Source organism: Cheilinus undulatus, linkage group 10, assembly GCF_018320785.1.
Source record: "Cheilinus undulatus linkage group 10, ASM1832078v1, whole genome shotgun sequence".
In the NCBI taxonomy this organism is placed as follows: Eukaryota; Metazoa; Chordata; class Actinopteri; order Labriformes; family Labridae; genus Cheilinus; species Cheilinus undulatus.
The window spans coordinates 38,548,468-38,572,196 of record NC_054874.1 but is presented as its reverse complement, the minus strand read 5'-3'; the positions used below and the strand labels follow the sequence as shown (position 1 = coordinate 38,572,196).

Sequence of the window (23,729 nt, the reverse complement as noted above, 5' to 3'; positions counted from 1 at the left end):
TGGGTCACCTGAGAGAATCCACACATGCACAGGATGAAAATGCAAACACCACTAAGGATTTGAACCAGGAACCTGGTGCTAACCACTGCTCCACCTCTCAGTCCTGCATAAATGCCATTCAGAACAATAACAAACATTCAGAAGAAACAACACATTCACATTTAAACACAGAAAAAGAAACCTTTTTAAAAAGGCTACTGCAGTCTAAAGGTCACAGCTCCTTTAACATTTCACATTAATGTATCAAACACATGTAGCAGAATGGTTATACGCAAACTTTTACATCAGAAAATCATTTAAAATGAGGGGAACAATACAATATTATGCAAATCTAAGATTGGAAAAACAAGATTTATCTCCTCAAATCACTTTATCCAGTAATAAGAAGAGAAATGAGTTTCAAGGTTCATTGACACACAGAAGTCTTGTTCTTGGATACATAGAAATCCATTCATAGCTAAAGGTTTGTCTGGGTGGCCAATCAGATTTTGAGAAGACAGCCCATGCCACCCCTGGGTAATGTCCCAGTTTTTCTGAGGCTTATGATTCTTGACTTTTAACATTTAACTCCACTATTATTAAATGTAACAGAGTTTGGCCTTGGCCTGAGTTACAGAGTACACGCTGCACCTCTTAACCTTTTGCAAACATTTTATCATCATTTAATTATTTTATTGCATCAAGAATGCCTGTTGTCTGTTTCTTTTCAGCTCAACAAAACTAAACTTGTTTTTCATTTCCAATCAGACTGCAGACATAAAGGAAACAGACAGGCTTCATCCTGTTAGTCAAAAATGTGATTTTGGTCATGTAGGTAATATTTTGTAAGTACACCAGCCCAGAAGGCCTCATGGACAAGCCAAAAAAGTTACTTTCAGAGATCGACTGGCCCTTCGCCAGTCCCAGTCCCTCCTCCTCCTCCAATCTTGGGGCGTTGGAAGCTTACCTAAAATCATCAGAGCATGCTAATTTCCTTCTTTAATTTTTCAAAGTGGCAGCCGCACAGTTTATCTTCATTACAGGTTGGTGGAAAATCACAGGACGGATATTAAGGAGGGAGAAGAGATGACCTGCAGTAGAGGTCAAGCTGGACTCAAAACCAAATAATGAAATCAGTTTTAAATGGGTTTATATGCAGGCTTAAACTGGGCCTTTATAAGAGACAATATCTGATACAGCTATTTAACTGATGCATTGAAGAAGCCAGCATTTATATTCAGTTCAACCATCAGATGGAGAGACTAATTTAACCTTTTTTAAAATTCGTCAAGATGTTTGTTTATTAATATTGACAGAAAACTTCATATCAGGTCCTGAGAGGAGTTTTGGTTATGAAGCACACTGAAACTAACACTGATGTCTCTGTATGACACACAAAAGCAATCAAGATCATCAGAGATAAGGCTGATTTTGACTGTATTGTTATTTTAAATTGCCTTAAACATGAGCCCTGGTCTAGGAGTCACATCAAGCAGTTAAGGGAAAATGTACAGCTTTTCTACCAACTCTTCAGCACTAGAATACTGATATTAAATATAAATGAACAATAATTCACTCTCTTTAGTATTAACTGTAAGGAATGCTTCCATCTCATGTACCAGCAGAACTTTGTCTGGTGGAGTTCATGCTTTTCAAACTACAAACGCTTTTCAAACTACAAACTTAGCTACTTGGTAAGAGGAATCTGCTTTTGGTTGTTTCAGTTGGAAGTAGGTTGTTGGCAGTTTTGCTTAGGCTGAACGTGTTAGTTTCACTCTCTCTGCAACAATAGGTGAGGCAGTTGACGCGTGTGGCTCCCTCTATTGATTGCTAAAGTGAAAACTGCCGGGGCGGAGTTTCACTGTAGTCCAAGCTCCAAGCCAGGTCTACACCCCTTCTCGCCCACTACGCTCAGCCAGCGAAAGGCGCCTGGTACTTCCAGCACATCATGCTCCTAAGTCACTAGCTCGACTCTTCTCCTCTGTTGTCCCTAAATGGTGGAATGAATTACCCAACTCCATTCGATCTACAGACTCCCTGTCTACTTTCAAGAGAAGGCTAAAGACCCAGCTCTTCAGAGAACACTTTGCACTTAGCTAGGCAATTCTCTACTGTTGTCCCCAGTAGTAGATTGAGTCTCAGCCAGACTATTCTCCACTGCTGCCCCCAGTGGTTGAATGAGTTTCCCAACTATAGTTAGCTCGCACTGTCCTGCTCTACTTCTGGGATTTCTTTGCCCAGCTCTTTGGGAATGATCCAGCACTTGGTACTTGGTAAATAGTTGTTGTGAAGTCTAATGAATGGCGATTAGTGATCCCACATTTTCCTTGATTCATTGTTGCTGTCTAATAACAAAATAAAAAAAAAAAAAAAAACTCCATAAACAACGTATATTTTAGGTACTCTGCCTTAAACTCTACACGGCAGCACTTGCCACCAATTGGACCTGAAGCACTTGATGGCACTTACTGATGTTGTTTCTTCTTGTCTAGATCATTGCTTGTGTTGTTCTTGCTCTCAAATGTACGTCGCTTTGGAGAAAAGCGTCTGCTAAATAACATTGTAACATTGTAACATTGTAACAAACTCAGCTTCTGCTGCTTAGAGAGAGGAGGAGGCACCAAAATAAAATTAAAAAAATACTGTGTCCAAGATCAGCCCAGAACCAGAGACAGTGGAAAATACTGGACGAAGTCTGTGTGATGTCAGCCGTTTGGTTACAAAAGGGGCTTTTCAGGTAATTTCACAACGGCACAGCCAGCCTCAAGTGGACGCTCAAGAAACTGCAGCGCTTTGCACTTCCACTGCGAAAATGTACACCCCTGCACTGAAGGATGAGGTCGCTAGTAATTTGTTTTTTATTTATTCATTTATTTATTCATAACATGAACATAATGACATGTACATTTACATATCATGTTTCTATAGTTCTTACTAGTGCTAATTATTATTATCATTACTCAATATTATTTTGTATTTTTTATCATTTATTTTTATTTTATCTTTACTATTTTTTTATTTTTATTGTCATTCAGACTTTACTACAGTATCCCTATAATGTCCCTCTTCCATTTAAATATATATAAATATATACATGTGTTTATGTTTTTTATGTTTTATGTCTCTCTTTATCTTATTTGTATCATTATTGCTTGTGAAAAAAACATCTGCACCAATAAGATAAATAAACAAATAAATAAATAGATTATTAAAAAATAAATAAAAAGCCAGTTGGGCTTGGGACAAGAAAAAAAAAAAAAAAAAAAGGAAGTGGCCGCTGATCAGCTTGAGTCAGGGCAAGCTGGCCGCGTTACTTTTAACGTGCACTGATTTGAAATGATGTGAAGTCTTTATGCTGCTGCAAGTTTTCTGGTTTATGTTTCACAAAAATACAATCTGAGTCGTTTTATTTAGCCCTCTGACAGGTCAACACATGGTACCCAGTTGTGTTTTCACCCACTAGAAGCTTGGCCACACCTAACCATTAGGCTAGTGGTTTTCATACTTTATTTGCCCATAGGCACACCTAAGATCAAGCCAAAATGTTAAGGCCCACGGCGTTCATATCCATGAGAAATAACAATCCCTTTTAACATGTTACAGAATCCTTAGTTGTTGTATAGTTGCAGTGATTACATATGGTTGTTCAAATTCCCATGGCACCATTTAAGAATCACTGCAGCAGGGAACAGCTGGAGAGTGGCCCTGAAAGGCAACGTGCCCAGTGAATTCTAAGTGTTGTTGTATTTAAACCCTTTGGACCAAAAGGAATGACACAGCCCTTTTACTTGAATTTCTCTAAACATGTAGCAATGGCTTAATACTTTTTCACCTTTCTACCAGGGTTGAAAATCAGCACCCACCACTCGCCATATGCGGGTATTTTAGATCGGTGTCTTTTATGCTTGTACCTAGTCTGACTTTATAAGCAGAGCTGAGTGAACCTTCATGCTCACTGGCACTCCCCGTGTCAGAGCTGCTAAGAACTGTTGGAAATATTTGAGGTAACTCAAAAATATAAATAAAAAAGGAGTCTTTTTTTCATCAATGAAGACATGCAGTGCCTTTAAAAACATCAAACAAAACATATTAAAAATGATCTCTGCACTTTTAGACCATATCTGTATTTTCCACCCAGGCCCAAAAACTAAAGGCCTCCTCACACTGACTCACAAACTACCGCGCCAGGGTCTCCACCCTCGCTTTGAGAAACGCTGCCCTGAGTCTATCTGACAGCTGTGGTGGTCTGGGAACAACAAAGAGCCAAATTGAGTCAGTCAGTCAGACATTTGTTCCATCAATAATTAATGCCTCCCTCCTCTCCTCCCTCTGATCCTTTCAATCTATTTTCTATCACTGCTTTCCTTTTTTCTTAACCACTTACATCACATCAGTGCTGGTATCCTCTGATAATCTCTCTTATGCCTTTAACACCTTTGTGTCCAACTTTTCTGTCCCTTTGTCTTATCTGTCTGCTCTCATATTTGCTGTTTTCTACCTCAGGTATCACCCTTCTACCTTTTTACCACTTTCTTTTTCTGTTTTCTTCTCCATTTCCTTTTCTTTACCTCTATTTCCACATCTTCTTCCTCTCCTCTCCCTCTTATCTCTCTCTCTCCTGTTCCACCCTCCCTTTCTTTTCCTCTGGTCCAACAGCAGATGAATAAATGATGTCCAGGAAACTGGCTGCTTTTACAACACCAATATCACGCTCCTTCCCCTCCTTTTTTCAAATCCCTCCTTCTTCCTTTTTCCATTTTGTGAACACCCTCCATCCCCATCATCTCTCTCCCCAAATCTCTCTTGTCTCTTTGGTGAAAAAAGAAAGGCAAGGATAGTAACCGCAGTTCTTTCAGATCTAAATAAATCATAGCTCAGCTCTGCCTTTGCTTTTACAACAACCGATCCTCCACTTGCATCCTGGCAGCCATGGAAGAGATAGAAGAGGAAGTGAGGGAGAAAGGGACTATCTGAGGACAGAGTGGATATCAAAGGAAATGGAGAATGTAAAAATGCCATTCTTCCTATCCCGCTTTCTTCTTGAGCCTCTTCAGGAGGCAAAAAATGTGTTTTTTTTTTGTAAAGAAAGTCCACTCTGAACTTCAGAGAGCATGTTAGAATAGCAAAAAGCTGTTCTTGGGAGCAGCATCCATGAATCAGTGACATGGAAAAGCACTTCATACATCTTTAAGAGGATGAAGAATATCAAAACTGCTGAAATTAGATGAGGCTGCATGGTGGTTAATGCTTCTGCCTCACAGCAGAGAGAGTTCCTGGGTCAGACAGGACCACTCTGTGTGGGGGAGGTATGTTTTCCCCCCGTGCATGCATGAGTTCTCTCTGGGTACCTCTGCTTCCCCCCACAGACCGAAACTTGCTTTTTAGGCTGACTGGTGTCTCTAAAATGCCCATAGGAGTCAATGTGATTATGTCTGGTTGTTTGTCTCCCTGTGATTGAATGGAGACCAGTCCAGGGTGAACCCAAACTCTTATCCAATAGCGGTTGAGATTAGCTCAAGACCCCCTGAATTCTCAATAAGCTCTGGTCAGGTATGTAAGCACAGGCCGGTAAGGTGCTTTGGTCCTGTACTGCTCTGCCCTGTTGTCCAAGCCGGGCCAGGCCCATGCTCCACCTCTCCAGGTATCTTCCAAGCTGACCTCTCCACAGTATACATAGCTGCCCCCAAGGTCCGGTTTAACCTACTGGGTCCTGGGCACCCAGGATGCAGGGAGTTGGATCTGGCTTATGAATCCAGCAGCTGACCCTTCCCATCCCTTCTCTGGTTCAAAAGTTATTTTACCTTTTTTTTTAACAGTTTTGTAGTTGTTTTACACATTAAAGTGTACTTCAAATAAAACAGTGTTACTTCCTTTCACTTTGGGTGTAAATTTCAGTATTTAAGTATTGCCGCCTTGTATTCAATATTTTGCTGCTGTCGGGTCAAAACCTCATATTTCTAAAATCACTACGCAGGTATTTAAATTAATTTCATTCTTTATTAAATAATTTATTTTTAAACATATAATAAAATTCTGGATGTCCCTAGTTAACATGTTTTGACATTTTTAAATGATTTAAAATTTGTTGAAAAAAAAAAAAAAAACACAGCCAGATGTAAAGGGTAACAAGTAGCAATAGCAAAAAAAAGGAGGGCTAGAAAATGCCCTTTGATGAACCATTCCTTGCCACAGAAAAAAAAAGAAAAAGAAAGCGACTAACTCGGTGGACATCTTCACTCATGGTGCACCTGTATCTAACTTTAACAACAACAGTAATCCACCAGAAACAGGAGCAAAGAAATCCCAACAGTGATTATTATACAAAAGGCAACATCTAACCACATGTTAACGCACCTCAACCAATAAAAGGCCATGCTCAAGGGCATGATGGGAAAACTCACTTAGTTTCCAGCAGAAACTCTGTCTTTGATATTTCTGTAGATTAATTAACTTATTATGGTTAGACTAACACTGAATAACACACACTTTAACTCTAAAGATCTTTAGTTTAAAATACTCTGAAATGTTTTAGATTTCAACACTCATCAGTAGCCGGCTGTGATATACTGCATAGAAAATTGATATATATATGAAATCAGCTGTATTTACAATTCTCTCCATGAAAAAGTAGTAGTAGAATTAAAGAAAAAAAAATTGTGTTGTATTTTATATCATTAATTCTCAATCAAATCAGTTTGTCTAAGAAAATGAATGATATCATCTTTCACCCAAATCACCACATGGACAGTTTTTCAACCTCTGATGACACATCATTTAAAATTCATTCAAATGTCTCTTAATTTTACACGTTGTCTAATTTAAGGGGAAAAAACACAACCCATCACTCCCTCTATGTTCCCACACAACAATTATAATGAGATTAATGAAACTAACAAACTCAAATCCATTTAGCATTTTTCAAAATGAGCCCAGACGCCCCGATATTCAACGTCTGACTCGTCAATGCTTCTGCTGTGAAACATATTAAGCAGCTGAGATAAAGCCTGGTCTACCAAGAAACAGTGGCTAATTAAAAATGACTGGATTAATTAATGTGCAGATTCGTTAGCAGCACACACACACACACACACACACACACAGAGCAGTGCTCCTTCAAATCAGCATTCACACAGACAACTGGCTGTAAAATACACACCCACAAATACACACAGTGGTTCCATTTGTCTGCCGACCAGCATTCAGTCACTCCGATAAAACAACATCAGACTGATGCCGACATGCAGTCACATAAAGATATGGGAGTCACGACATGTTCATCAGCATTAGAGGTCAAAAGTGAGCAGTAATGGTGATGAAAATGTTGTAAGTGGTAAATTATTCATAAAACATCCACACAGGCACTCATTCATTCTATATATGTAGAGAGAGACACAGAAGATTCAACAGTGTTGTCTCAGACACAGTCGTATTCAGTCACTCACATGAAAACCCATGTTTGATCCATTATTAATAAAATACCAAAAGAGTGAGACGCAGAGGAAAACACAAACACTCAAGTGTGTTTAAAGACTTATACTGACAGTACAGAGGGTATGCATGTGACGTCACAGCAGCGTGAGTCCAGAAAGGACGAGGGTGGCAGAAATCAGTGGGGAGTTTACAGTAAACGTTGTTTTTCAGCTGAAAGAGTGCCATCTTTTTTATAACTACATATTGACAATGTTCACAGAGATCAGTACAGATCCTTAGCTGAAAAAAATATGTTTATAGAAATGTTTGGAACTGTAACGGTTCATTTATACATACATACAAGATGAAGCCGGGCTATTACAGTAGCTACAGCAGTCATTCATTTACTCTTACCTTAAGACCTTCAATTTGAGCCAATCAACCATACGGTAAAATAATATCTAGGAAGACAAGGCATCTAATTTATTTCACAGCTAATGTTTGATTAACACGGCTAGTTTTAAATAGACAAAGACCAAAAAATAGTCAAGCCCATCAGTATTTATCACAGATTAAATAAAGTAGCCTTTATAATTTAACCAGACTTCTGTTTATTTAAATGCTAAACTTATTTCCGTGAACGCTGCATTAGCGAACGTACCAGATGTCAAAACAGTTTATACAACGTAATATAAAAGTTAAGTGCTGTACCGTGTGAATTTGTCATGTTTTAGAAAGAAATTAAGGTTTAACTGGTGTTAAAATTGAACTAGATTAAAAAAAAAAAAAAAAATTTGTCAAAGATTCGCCTATCTTTATACGGGTTTTGGCAAAGTGAAAAGAAGTAAATGAATTGCTGAACTACACAGAAACTACAAAACTTTTCTAAGTTAAAGTTAATTCAGTTGCTGTGAGCCTTCAGGCTCTGCTTCGTGAATGAAATCAGGACCATTAAGTCAGGAAACTCGATTTATGACCTCATATGAATTCCTAATGTCTACCTTGTCTTTAGGAAACAGTACAGATCTCTGTTGAGTCCAAATTTCTCCAATCTAAGTGGATATTAGTCTGTTTTCCCCATTTTCATCCATTTGTCACAGCCAGCAGTGTCTCACACTGTTCTGCCGATCAGTCATGTCGTTCATTGAAAGTGATGTCAAACAGTGTAACATATTTTAAATTAGAAGTGATTTCAAAGTCATGAACACATTTCCAAAAGTGAAATAAATCATGAGCGTTCAGCAAGAGTTAAGGCCATTGCACACTTAATCATTACTCTCCAACCTTCCGTCTTTTTATAGGGTTGTCAAGATTAAGCGCATTAATCGCGATCAACAATGATCCTCAAATAGTGAGTTTGATTTTTTCCTTAATTGCACGCTTTATCATTTCTTTAAGCACACTTTGGTTAATCCTCACTAGGGCTGACCGATTTGGGAAAATAATCTAATAGCAATTTTTTTTTTCCCCAATATTGCAATTGTGATTTGAAGTGCGATGGTTTGTTAAGCTCCTCATCTGATGTATTTTCCAACAACTACAAGCAATAAATTATTCTATTTTATAACCAGCACAATATTAGATCAAACAAGGGCTGAACAGTTGAAAAAAAAAAAAAATTTTACTCATATTGCAAATTAGATATGAATTGCTTTTTTGAAGGCAGTGATCATTTTTGTCATTCTCATATTCATTAAAAAAAGTGCAAAAGTGAAGAAGGTAAGATTTTCTGTAAACTATTCTAAAAAAATGCACTTGAATGATTGCATGATATGTAATGTGTAACATCTCTGCTGCAAAAAATATTTTAAACTGGTATTTTGACACAAATTTCAGGTTAAAGAATTTTTGCACCTGCGATTTGAAAATTGCAGCAGGCCATATTGTGATTTAATCTAATTTTTGATTAATTGCCCAACCCTAATCCATGCCAGCGTCTCCCTGCAGCCAGCGAGGTAAAATATACCATCACTGCTTTTAAATGTCTCATGTCACTTAAAAATTCACAGACAGTTCAGTGGACAAGTCATCTACACCGTATGTTACCAAATGGTCAACTGTTCTCTTATGACCTCTATGTCCTTTTCAATCCATGACAAGTTCCTTTTACTGGGATTAATTCATGTTGTAACACTCAATCTACCTATAAAAGCAGATCTGTATCCGATAATTAAATCAATTTCCCTTTGTTTAAGACAGTAAAAGAGCTTTAAATGCAAAATAAGTGTAATGTATAAATGCGATTAAAGTATGCAATTCATTGCTATTAACTACCAAATTTCATTTTTATTTCATTTTCATCTTTTGTCAGCCATAGTTTTTTTCCATACGGTGCTAAATCGATACTTTTAAAACAACTTTAAACTACAAACTTAGATTTATTACATCTTTAAACAAAAAGCACCAAATTTAACCAAACCAGCTAAACATTGACAATTTATATGACCTACTAACAACTCCTCTACTCTTAACAACATTTTCTAATGACTTATTTTTACAACTTAGAAATGTTTTAGTCCTACTAGAATTTACAACATTCACTTGACATTTTTAACTACGTTTTTGTTTTTTTTTTATTTATTTTAAAAGGAAATTTGAATCATAAAGTTAAATATTACATACAATAAAATGATTAAATAATGCATAATGTCCATTGTCTGTGTCACACAAACTTAATCTTCTCCCCTGCACAAGTAAGAGCCTGGGCCCCCAAACCAAAAAGCCTAGACTCACCCCTGCTCCGAAACTAAAAACACACATTAAATTAACACTCAGCTGCAGGACAGAAAATAAGGGAGAAAGAAAGGGACTAAAAGGTAAAAGGCAAATAACTTTTTTAATCCCTCATTCATCGATCTGATCCACAGAGACACTTGTGCTCCTGCTCAGAGGTCCTTCTGCTTTCAACCTTTGAAAACATTTCATACGCAGACTGACAAATCCAAGAATCAAATGTGGAAACGATGGGAGTTAGTTTATAAAGTTCCTGTATAGTCTGATTGTTTATAACTGATATTTTCTGCTGATACAAGCTCTAACAATTCAACGATTCAAGTTTTGTCAGACATCTTGGATTGGCTGCAGCTATCAAAAGAGCCCTTATAGGATGAGGTATTTGTTCATGGATGGATATACAGTATTTTATTCCATCAAACAGCATGTTATCTCTCTCTGAGAATGTAAGAGAAGACTTACACTTACTGATCTTATCCATTTACATCATTATTTATACAATGATTAATATTTTCGTACTTGTGTGGTGCAGTGGTAGAGTCTGCAGTCTCAGCTGTAAGGTTGGGGTTTGATCCCCAGCTCCTACTGTCACATGAAAATGTGTTCTTATGCAAAAACTTCAACCCAGGCACTCAAAGCACTTTTTACACCATAGGTCACACTCACTCCCTCTACATGATGCATAACGGAGTGGCCATCAGTTTTAACTAACCCCATTCATACATTCTAATAAACATTAACATTCTGCTTGCACAGCAGTGGGAGGGGCTTAGGGTTAAGTGTCTTGCCTTAGGGCACAGCAGGAGCTGGGAGAATTAACCCATAACCTTTAGGTTGAAGGACTACACACCTGGTATTCCCAGGTAGACTCATATAAGTACCAACTAGGCTGGAGCCTGTTCAGCTGTAAGATCAGAAGAGATCAGATGTGCTTAAGATGGTATGGCTGTAATATTTCAGAATACTGAAATATTTAAAAACTGTAATAAACATTTTAACACTCTTTTTTATTTTGGGGCTTTATGCCTTTATTATAGAGCAATATAGAGCTGGAGTCATTTGAGAGAGGAGCCACAGGAAAGATCCAAATTGGGCTGACCAATTAGAGGACAACAGCCTCTTTACACGGGGTCCTGAGGATAATCATTAATGCGAAATATGAAGCAACATAGAAAACCATCAAATCTCAAGACTGGAAATGTCAGGTTATGGAATTAATGCGTTACAGACCTCATTATGGAAGGGTTTAACCAAAGTATCCCTCTCTACATACAGAACTCAAACTTTAATGATTTCATCTTGGCTTATTTCCTTAACTGCTTAAGATTATTTGCAATTACCTTTGCTGCCCTCCAACACTATCCTTCTTGTTGCTCAGTAAAGCATTTGTACAGTTTTCTTACTTTTGTACTGTAAGAAATAAAACCTTTCTTACAAAAGAAGAGCCAGAGCAGGCTCACATGCGTGCACAAACATTCACACGTATGAAGAAACATTTGTGCAACCTTGTGTGCTCACAAACACCTACCTCATGATGCAGTCACACGACCTCCAATCACTGTTATCTCTATCAGCCCCATTTAGTACTGCGGTCACGAAATCAACCCCATGGAGGCGGACAGATGGGGTTGTGCCTGTGTGGGTGTGATTGTGTCTTCATGCGTGTGTATGTGTGTGTGTGTGTGTGTGTGTGTGCATAAGATATGAGTGAAACACACACAACTGTGCATCTGTGTTTGTGTTTTAAAATGTTTGAAATGAAGATCGGTCCAGCGGCAGGACTGCTTACTGTCATTCATGCCCTTTTGCACATATGCAAACACGCACACACCTGCCTTTATTAAAACGTCACTTTGGCTGAATATACCGCGTGCTGTCATGCTGTCTGCTGTGAATGGGAACGGCTGTGTATTTACAGTGAATTGTAAATCCTGCAGAGTACTCAGCTGTCAGAGTCTTATGAATTGCTAATATGTTGTATCTTGCACTGTTGATCCTCCCTCTATCTGCCCCACGATCACTTCTGCTGAGAAAAAAATGAGGCGGGGGGAGTCAAAAAAGCTAACTTTGCTAAAAGGAAATAGAATGTGAAGAGGGAATCATATCAGGCTGAATGACACATGGTAAAATAACCTTTTCTTCCTAGCAGATATGAACACAAAACAAGAAGACATCACATTCCCACCATAGCCTTCAAATTCAAATATTTACTTGATTGCATAAAAGCTGTTAGGATGTTTCATTTTGACTGAATGTGGCCCATAGTGTTAGCTTCCATTGCATCGAACCATTTTCCTCTGTATCCTCAGCGCTCTTTAATCATTCATGTGAACACATTAGGCAGCACCAGACTGCACCAAGAACAATCTCACCTACAACAGCAGGGGACGCACAGAAGGACTGTCGGAAATCTCTGTGTGCCTTTACATGACAAAAACCCTGGGTTTTACTGCTTACTGTGGGATCATGAGAAAAATACTTCATATATTGTCAAATCTTAGTGATTTAGAAACAAATCTAAGAGGGCAGTGTGTTTAAAAATGAGTACAAGGCTTAAATGAAGAAGACAGAAGTTCCTTCTTTTGATTTTTTTTTTTGTGTGTGTGTTTCTGACACATAGATCAGTGGCTCTCAACTGGTGGGTCAGGACCCAAAAGTGGGTCACGGGGCTGTTTTCAGTGGGTCAGGAAAAACAAACAAACAAACAAAAAAAAAAAGAGACAAAATATCTGATATTGAGGCCCTAGGCAGACATCTATCCCTATACTTTATTTTGCAGGAAAATTAGTACATTCTGATTGTTTTCTAGAGATCTTCACTTATTTATCCTGTTATCTTGAATGGAAACATTTTCAGGACAGTTAGTTTTCATATGATCATTTTCAAATGTCTTGTCACCTTTCAAACAACAACAAAAAAAAAAAAAGCAAAAAAGTGTTATAATGACAAAATAGCATAGATCATATTCAGGCGGCCCTGCCAGGTATATAAACAGCCAACAAAATTAATTTGTCTGCCATTTTTTCATCTTTTATAAAAATGCATATTTCATCACTATCCATACATTAGAGAATGGCATCCATTTGCACCTCCCACCAATAAAGACACAGTTTGAGGAGCTCTATCTCCTTAAAAATGGTCATTTTCTGCTGCTGATATCATCATGTTCCCCTGCACTCTAAGATGATGGTTGCAACATGCTACCTTAACAATAAGCATTTATGCACACATCTCCCCTGCAAAATTCAAGAGGATCTGGCTGTAGACCTCTACAATGGGGCGACCTTGGCCGTGAGGTGAAGTGAAATACATTGCCCACACCAGAACCAGAATGATATAAAGAATGACATATAGTTTCTGCTTGCTGTCAGATGTTACAGTAATTTTTCACAAAAGCAGAATTTTATTACATTTATCTGAGGGGAATGAATTTAATTTAAGACCCCACAGACCAAAGGAAAACCCACAGGGTAAGGCATCAGAACCCTAAAGGTTATGATAAGGGTGATAAAATTAAAAATAACACACCACGAAATAAAGAACACCCCCACCCCCACAGCCAAGGTCGCCCCATTGCCAAGGTCTGCAACAGATGAACCCTAAACGCCTCACCATAGAGGACTGTAGCGTGAAGCCTCTCTAAATATTCCCTTACGTCAGGTCAAACATTTTGAAAGGCATGTTGAGATTCTTTATGCATGGGATTACGATTTCTGCCACCTCCTCACCCAAAATAGTGTTTTTCTATAGGAAAAACTCCATATTTTTCAAATTATTAAACATTGGTGCTTTTAACTCATTGAGTGCCATTGACGTATATATACGTCAAAGTGTTTTTTCGGCAGCTGGCACAAGGGGGTACTCTTACGCTCCCTGTGAGTGATTTTGAGTCTTCTGGGATACGTAGTCCAAACACTACAGTCGGAAGTGACGGTAGATCAAACATCAGAGGTGGAGACCCTGGGTTCAAAGAGCAGAGCGATCGTTACGAAGGTAATCTAAGCTAAAATTCTAACTTAGACGTTGGAAGAAACTTTAAACGTTTGCCTGAGAAATCACTTACTCACTGAAACCGACACTGAAGTTAACGACAGCGAATCCAAGGATCGGCGCTTTTATTGATCTGCCTCAGCCAGCAAAGAGGCTAAAGAATGTCGTAAGCCCCCTTCCCCCCGTGCGTCGGAGAAATAAGGCAGCCTCTCGCCAGCTGGATGCATACAGCGACAAGCAGAAGAGGATGTGGGTGTACAGGGGGGTCCCGTGAAGGCCGTCCATTTCCAGAGTGTGAATGGCATGACAGTGACTGGAAGCACTGTTATTTATTTTACAATAAAATAACATTTGTAATACAATTTTCAGATGTCTTTTATGTCATTGAAGGCAAAATTATGACATTCAAATCACTGTTCTGCTTAACAAACTCTCACAAAAATGCTTCTTTCTCAGCTTTCTAGATAAAAAAGTGGTCTTTTTGGTGAAACAAGCCTCTATTCAACTTCAGATAAATCAAGAATGGAACAAGCTACAAACAAACAGTTTTTTTCCATGAAGAAATAGAGAGTTTCTTCTTTCATTTGAGCTATTTGGTGTTTTCAGAATCATAGTAGTAAATATTCTGTGGGTCTTGAAAGATAACTCAAAATAGCCAAAAACGCTGGCACAAGCCACTTTCCATTTTATAAAAGGGCTTGCACTCAATGAGTTAAAGTGAAAGTCAGACAACATCACTACCTGTTTCAATACCATGGGAACAAAAATTAAAGTCCTAAGCCCCCAAAACTAGATCAATATGCACTTTTAATACCAAGCATTGCAGGAAAACTTGTGCACACTGTCTAGATTGCACAAATTCAGTCATGGTACATCTGTAGTAACATTACATACTGAAAAGCGTGATTTTTGTGGAGCTTTTTGTTAAAAATATGTCAGGGGATCAACAGGTTTTTTTTTTTTTTTTTTTTTGTTTCCAGCACTTCCAATATTAAAGATTATCGAAAAAACAAATTGTGACATTTTAAAACACATGGTGTTAAACATTTTGACAACCTTCCCGCATATTTTGTATGCATTTAATGAGGACTGTCAAAGTTAACTGCATTAATTGTGATTAACTACAATCTTCAAACAGTGCACTATTTTTTTTAATCGCGATTAATCGCATGCTTTATTTTCGCTTTAACCAACTTTGGTTAAGCCACAACAGCATTTCCACCGCTCCTTAAAGTCTTATTTCAGTCTAAAATCTCTAGATAAGTCAGAAGTCACCTGAACTTTATGTTATCTAAAATTTAACTTTTAATTGTTCACTTGTTTCCCTTTCAGAATGTCGCAAGTTCTTTTTTCCAGGGTTAAGTTCATATTAAAATCTTCTCTCTACCTATAAAGCAGGTCTGTATCCAAACAGGAAGTCAATTACCCTTATTTAAGACAGTAGGAAAATCCAAAATGACACAAAAACAGTTTTACATGCAAAATAGTGGAATTTTAGAATGCAATGAAAAGGGTGCCATTAATCACAAGTAAACAATTAAGATTTTTAATCTTTTAAAGCTGGAACATTTAATATAACTGTCTGGTCAGTCTCCTACAAGGTTGCTTTATGGAAACAATATCTTTATGTGATAATGGCACAAGTTTGCTGGAGCAGCAGCCAATTAGAGCTCTTTTCATTTTAAGGTTGTCTAATCCAGTGGTTCCCAACTGATGGGGTGCACAGCTGTTTTGGTGGAAACTCTATGATATATGGAAGCCCTAAGCCAATTTACCTCCATATACTCTATTATCCTCAGTTTTGCTGTGATTACAACTCATTTTTTAAGATCTTTCCTACTTAATCCTTTTATCTTGGGCTAAAAAAATCTTGTTTTCTGATGATATGTTAATTTCCCGGATCTCTTAAAACAATAAAAAATGGAGTGAAATGGAACATAAGCATGCATGTCAGAAGCTTTTTTGAAGGATGTGCTTTTTAAGCATGCTACTCCTGTTCAGTCATTTGTTTAGTTCCATATAGGGTCCAAACTGCATTATTTTTCAATTAATAAACCTGATTGGTTGAAGTGTTTTGGAAAGTATGGTCGTGATTTCTTATTTAAGATGTATTGGTGACTCACAATTGAGAATGGCAGGCCTATTTGACACAAAAAGCCCATATTGTGTTAAAACCCATCACAGTTTACACCTTCCAGGTGTTTAAATATCAGCTTCAACTCTGATCATTAGGAGCTAGTATGTGTGGGTGTCTCTCTTTGGAATTCAGCCACTTGCAATTAGCATTTAGTGGTGCAACAATGCTGGTAAGTCATCTTCCAGTCTTCCTGTCTTTATTTAAATTTTCTTTACTTCCTCTATAATACACATATTCAGCAAGAGCACCGCTAACCTTTTCCCCTCTCAGCACCATTCTGCAGAACATGAATGCATTGCCAACAACCCTGCAGTCAAATGATCAATTCTGGTGCCAAGAACTAAACCCAAAGCTTGCAAGTCTATTAACTTTTCCCAGCTTAATTCTTCATTTAATTAAGACATAACACCATAACCTTTTAATATTTTGGCACATGGATCTATCTTTGTGCAACATAAAAATTCTAGTAAAGTGACTAACACACTTGAGGATCACTAGAAGCACGTCTCACAACACAAGCAGCAGCCAGAAACACCTCTGAGTATTGTGACAAACGAGCAGCTCTCAAAATGTGGACAGATCGGACGCTCAAACTCGCACATGCACGCACTCAGACACACTCACTGGATGCAAGCACACAGGAGATGTGTGTGAACACACATGGCGCAGAGAAAGTGCAGGTGGTAGATGCATATTTCCCTCACTGTGTGTTTGTGTGCTGTAAGTCAAGGACAATGTGTTTCCTGGTGAATGAACAGGTATGCTGCACTTCATCCTGACAAGAAACGCACAAAAGCACTTGGATGTGCAACACTGGGATATCGAGGAAGATAAATCAGACACGGAAGAATGGAAAGAAATTACATTTCCCCCGCAAAAGCATCTTTAAGTCAAAGCTTTTCCTGTAATAAAGGCAAGCTGGTGTGCAGATATGTACTAAGAGAAAGATGAGATAAAAAGTAGACGAAGGAGAAGAAAAAAGGGTTGAATTTCATGAAGATGACTATAGTAAGCTTCAAGCTAATTTACATCTGCAGTTACTTGATTTGTAGTTATTGCAGGCAAAAATTCCAGCTCTCTTTTTTGCAAAGTTTCAATCTAGCATGAGCCAAATAAAGAATACAACATTTAAAAGTAGTAGCAGTTAATTTCCTTTAACTTTAAATTGTCTCCTGTAAGAAAGTGGTTCCTTTCTTGTGAGATACTTCATATTTTGCCAGATTAATGACCTTTCAAATAATGCATTATATGAAGATGTAATATCAGTAACCTTGTTGCTCAGGCCCTTAAAATCAACATGTTTGTGTCCTTTCTAGATCTGATATGAAAGCATGAGAAGAGGGGAAACTGTAAGTTAGAAATATAAGCTTAAAGGATGGAGAAACTGCATTAGAGACAAGAAACAAAGCTGATCAGAAGAAGAAGAAGAAGAGTGCAGGACAGGTCCCTGCTTCACAGAGTGCACATGCAAGAGGGGAGAGAGGAGGAGAGGGGATGAAAGGAAGAGGAGGAGAGAGATGGAGGAGAGGAGGCAGAGTGAGAGGACCGGAGGTTTTTTTCTCTCTACTTACAGAATCTCCAGATCGCGCAGCGCTCGGAAAGCTCCATCTTCGATGCAGCTGATGTGGTTGCTGTCCAGTTGCCTGCACCGATCACACACACAAACACACACACGGAGGAGAGACAGAGATGGGAGAGAGTCAGTATGCACAGCTGGGGGAGGGACTAACAGGAGACAGGTTGCGTGAATGAGCGTGTGTGAGTGTGAGGTGATAGTGGGCTTAAAGAAGCAGGTGGGAGACTCCACCGCTAACTCTCTCCTCAGCCTCACACACACTCTAGGGATCCCCTGTCCAGACGCACACACGCTCTCCCAGGTTAAGTCTCTCACCTCGGCGCTGATGTGGCCGGCCCCGAGGAGAGCAGGAGAGGAAAAGGAGAGCGCCGGAGAGGAGACCAGTGCGCTGGAGTGGCCTGCCTGGCGTCAGCCTATCACCTCCCTCCCCTGCTGATCGCCCAGCGCACACTGGCCACCGGGAGAGAGAGGGATGAGAGAGGTAGACGCGGGGTAGAAGAGAGCGAGCGAGCGAGCGACGAGACGAATGCTCCTAAAGCCCACCCTGCTTGTCTGTTCTGTAAATATTAATTGCATTTCTTCTCTCCCATCCTCCTCCTCCTCCACCACCTCCTCCCCTCCCCCCATGTCCTCTTTTATTCTTTTTTTCCTCCCTCTGTAGTGAAAGAGGGAGTAATTTCATTACATTAGGCCAGCCAATCCATTAAGGGCCTTTTACCGGCTCTGTCACTGAAACAATTTCATTAAAAGGAAAGCCTCCGTAAATCAAGCTACAGTCACGACTCTGCCTCTCCTTCCCGTTCTTCTTCCTCTTTCTCTCTTAACCAAACTCTTCCACCCTTCCTCCCTCCCTCCTCCTCCTCCTCCCGTTCTCCCAAATGCACCATGTACCCCCGCCATCATCCATCCTTTGCTTTTACTTTAATTTGCTCAGCATTTAGGTATTCAAACCCTCTTCCCTTCCGCTATACATCCATCCATCCCTCCATCCATGAACCCAACAACCCTGGAACTTCCTCTCCTCCTCCCCCTCTTCACTCCCTCCCTCTTTTCTTCCTTTTCTCCCTCCAATCCATCTTTTCCTCCATCTCTTCTCCTCCTCTTTTCTTCTCCAGATGCATGCTTGCAGGTGGAGGAGAAAAACATTTCATAGTATTTCTTGTAGGGCTGAGTGATTAGGAAAAATAATCTGATTTTGATTTTGTACCCCCAATATTGGGACTGCAATTTAATATGTAGTTATTTTTAAAGTTCCTCATCTATTTTTAAACATAAGTAATAAATCATTCACAGCCACCATTACAATAGATAGATTTAACTCGAGCTAAACATTAAAAAAAATCTAATGGTGATTATTTTGACTCATATTGTAAATTCAAAGCAGGTAACATTGCTAAATTGTTTATTTTTTATTTGTTATTTTTATCTCTCTGTGTCTCTCTGTGTCTCTCTCTCTCTCTCTCTGTCTCTCTCTCTCTATATATATATATATATAAATTATATATATAAATATAAATATATTCTCTTTTTCTTTCTCTTTTTGTTTTCTCTCTCTTCCCCTTTCCATTTTTTAAAATTTATTTTATTTCTTTATTTATTTCAATTTAGTTATTTTTTCTTATTGGGCCGCATGGTGGCACAGGGGTTAGCGCTGTTGCATCACAGCAAGAAGGCCCCTGGTTCACCTCCCGGTCAGGGCCTTTCTGTGCAGAGTTTGCATATTCTCCCTGTGCATGTGTGGGTTCTCTCTGGGTACTCCAGCTTCCTCCCACCACCAAAGACATGCTTGTTAGGTTAACTGATCATTCTAAATTGGCTGTAGGTGTGAGTGTGTGCATGCCTGGTTGTCTGTATCTATATGTCAGCCCAGCAATTGACTGGCAACCAGTCCAGGGTGTACCCCACCTATCACCGAATGACAGCTGGGATAGGCTCCAGCCCCCCTGCAACCCCCAATGGGATAAGCGGTATAGAAAATGGATGGATGGATGGATTTTTTCTTATTTATTTTATTTATTTTTATTAACTATTTATTCATTTATTTATTTTGTCTCTGCTCTCTCTCTTTTAAGTCTTAATAGTAGTAGTAGTAGTAGTATCACTGTTATTACTATTACTATTTATTTCATCTATATATTTTTTATATTATTAAAATTACTTTTTGTCCGTTATTTATTCATCTGTCTATTTATTAATTGTTGGTTTGTCTTCAATACCATTATTTTTTACTGTTACTATTGTTACCACCTTTGTTGTCTTTATCATCTCTCTGGTTTTCCAATAACAGAATGCACATATTCACTTTAACAAGTGGGGGAATTTTTGTTAACTAAGTTCCAAAACTAAAAAACGAGTGCTGCAAAAAACAAAAACAAGAAAAGTAGGAAATTTTTTTTTGACATGGTTAGATGGCATCTAACAGATTACATCACATCATCCCAATTTAAGCATCCCTGCATTGGCCTCCTATTAATTTTACAATTGATTTTAAAATTTTACTTATTACTTTTAAAGCACTTTGTCTACTTATTGTAAATCAGAACTCCCTACAGGCCAGCCTAGATTCTAAGTCTCCTGGCTGTTCCAAAGTCGAGACTCAACACTAAAGATAATAGGGCCTTTTCTATCAGCGTCCCTTGACTTTGGAATGTCCTGCCCAATGAGATAAAGTGTGCAGAATCAGTAACATCTTTAAAATCACTTCTCAAAACTCACTTTTATAGACTTGCCTTTATGTGATGCCATCCTCTTAAGGCTCAGTTATGTTTTCCACATGGACAGCCACGCAGACACAAACTGACACCGCATCGTGATGCTGAAACATCTGGTGCATTTATACCAACCACCCGCCTCCTCCTTGCCCCAAACCAATATTCTCACAAAGCTAGGGGGCAGTGTCTTCAAAAATCACATCTGTAGCATATTTGACATCTGGCTCACCCAGGTCTCTAAAAATTTGGCATGGGCACTTTTGACTCTGTGGATGCGTCATGCATACAAAGTCTTTAGACCCTCTTATTATTTCATTCTTTTCCCTTCCTTTTTATCTCCTCCTTGTTATTATCATTATGGTTTTAATTATTTATTTATTAGTGTGTTTTAATATGATTTATTCATCTGATTGTTTTAATTTTAGCTGATCTGTTTTTTCTTTTTAATGCTTGGTTTTAGCATTTCCCCTTTCTCATATTTTTGGTTTTAGCTTTCATTTTCCTTTATTACTTCACCTTTCTTATTGTTTTTCTTTTAACTTCCTTTTTAGTCTTTGGTCCTCTCTGGTCTCAAGTGTTGTAGTTTGGTTCCAGTGTTGGCCTGGAGTTCATGGGTTCCTGTGGTGTCATGTGACGTCTTAGTTTTTATAATGTCTTGGGGATTTTTATTTAATGAAGGTTCTTCTACCTTTGAGTGTTCTCTTCATGTTGTCTGGGTGTCCGGTTTTGTTTTTCTGTTTTTATCTCTTGTTTGGGTTTTGCTGTCTGGTTTTTCTGCAAGTCCAAGTCCACTTTGTCAACCTTGTTTTTAAAAGTGCTATATGAAAGTTATTTATAATCATTATTATCAATGATGTAAATCTTTTAGTATCTCAACAAACAACTTGATTACAATTCTGAGGGTCTTGATTCGTTTCAGAATCAATTTTTGACTGATTCCTGGTTCACAATACATTCCCTAGTTCATATAAAGAGATTATCATTTCAGCATCTACACCAGTCTGTTTTGCATTGTACTGGCATTAAAAAAGCTCAAAAAAATCTGCTGAAAGTAAGTCTATTTCCAGCATATTTGCAGTGTTTTTAGTCCATTTATTACAATAATGGTGAAGAAAATAGTCATTTGTGCTTGAATTATAAAATATTTAAGACTGTGTGGGCTGAAGCAGAAATGATCATAAATCTAAACATTAAGAATATGAAATTAAAACAAATGTATTTTACCACATTCCTGACTTTTGATCTAATTATTTTAATTTTTTATGTTTTGTAATGACTTAACAAGGATATTTTAAATCTTTAGGGTTATGTTTACATTTTTAAAATGGAGGAAATCTGCAGACCTCAAACCAGTGGGCCAGTTCTTGGACATTTTGAATCGATTCAGAATCATAGACATCAATTAATGCGATTCTGACAGGAATCGATTTTTTACAGCACCTCTAATTATTATTATCATTATTATCATTATTATTATTATTAGTTATCAGTTTCTATAAAAGGCACTTGAATGCTTGCATATGTAGAGCATTATAGCTCTGATGCAAAAAATAAACTGTATTGAACAGGTACTTAGACATGCAATTCAAGTTAAAAATGTATTGCACCATTTGCAAAATTAGGCAATGTTGCAGTTTAATCTAAATTTCAATGAATTGCTCATCCGTGATTCCCGTGTTTTTTTGTTTTTTTTTTATCTTAACCAGGAGGGAGAAGTGTCATTTCCACTGTTAGAAACACTCAGGAAGCAAATATGACACCAACCACAAGTCTAAAATACCTAAACACACATGAAAACTCACAAAACGCTGCTACTTAGTGTCCACTCCCCAGACACTCCAAGATAAAAGCATATCACTCCACTTCAATCTCCTCCTCCATGTCCCCTTTCCTCGTCTCATCTCTCCCTCCATCCCTAATCCTTTTTTTTCTTGGACTTCTTTCTTTTTTCTCCCCTTGTTTCAGAGCATCCATCTTCTCCATTTTTCATGTTCTGCCCCTCTCCCTCCATTCATAATCCATTTTTTTGCTCCCTCTAGTGCCCTCTCATCCCTGATTCCCCTTCACCTTTTCTCTCCTCACACCCCATCTACCCTTTGCTAATCCATTTCTTCTCCCCATTTCCTTTTATCAACCTTTCAAATCTCCCTTTCTTCTCCCTTTTCCTCCTTCTTTCCTTCTCTGTGTCTGCTGCAGCTGTTTGATCCGTCATGTCAGCGTTTTAACCCAGAGGAAGGTGCTTCCCAAAGCAGGATCTCTGTTGCTTCTGTTTAGTGCCACAAATCACATCAGGGCTTCTGGAGGAACTTATTTGTTGGTTTGTTTTTATATGTACATGTTTGTGTGGGAGTTTGAGAACAATCTGAAATCTATATGTGAGTCTTCAGAGAATGTGGAAAATGTATTTACTACAGTATATTCCAAGTTTGCAACTCAATATGTGTGCAGCGATCATAGAAAGGCTACTGCTGAGAAAATAAGTGTGAAAATATCCAAGTCAGTGGACATAGAAAATCATCAGAAGAGTAAAAAAGTCTTCTTTTGGCAAGTGAAGTGAATGTTAATTTATGTATCTATTTCCATCCATCCATCCATCCATAATCCATACTGCTTATCCCATTCAGGAGGGGCTGGAGTCAGCCTGGCTGTCACTGGGAAAGAGGCAGGGTTACACCCTGAACTGGTCGCCTGTCATTTACAAGGCTGACATACCGAGACAAACAAGCTGCCACACTCACACCTACAGGCGATTCAGGGCCACCAGTTTACCCTGGGAGCATGTTTTTGAAATGTGGGAGGAAGCCAGCGTACCTGGAGAGAACTCACAGGACTTCACAGGAGATTCAAACCACAGGGGCTAGTGCTGTTGCCTCAAAGCAAGAAGGATCCTGGTTTGGATTCCAGGCAGACCGACCTTTCTGGGTGCTGTTTGCATGTTCTCCCTGCATATGCATGGTTTCTCTTACCATACTCCGGCTTCTTCTCACAGTCCAAAGACTTGCTTGTTAGGTTAATTGGTGACTCTAAATGTCCCATGGGTGTAAGTGTGACTATTTTTGGTCTCTATTTGTCAGATCTGTGATTGACTGATGATGAGTCCAGGGTATACCTCACCTCTGGCCACATGTGTAACTAAATCAAACACAGAGTTTGATCTTAGCTTATTTCTGTTGACAAAGGCTCTAAAGGCTTT

The 23,729-nt window shown here is 38.5% G+C and overlaps 1 protein-coding gene across 1 annotated transcript in view; it reads right to left on the bottom strand.

Moving 5' to 3' along the window:
• The window catches only part of slit3 (slit homolog 3 (Drosophila)), a 436,863-nt gene that overhangs the window by 151,505 nt on the left and 261,629 nt on the right, over positions 1–23,729 (bottom strand). Inside the window, exon 6 of the mRNA XM_041797351.1 lies at positions 17,821–17,892. Within this exon, the coding sequence (XP_041653285.1) occupies positions 17,821–17,892 (72 nt within the window). The remainder of the gene's footprint in view (positions 1–17,820; positions 17,893–23,729) is intronic.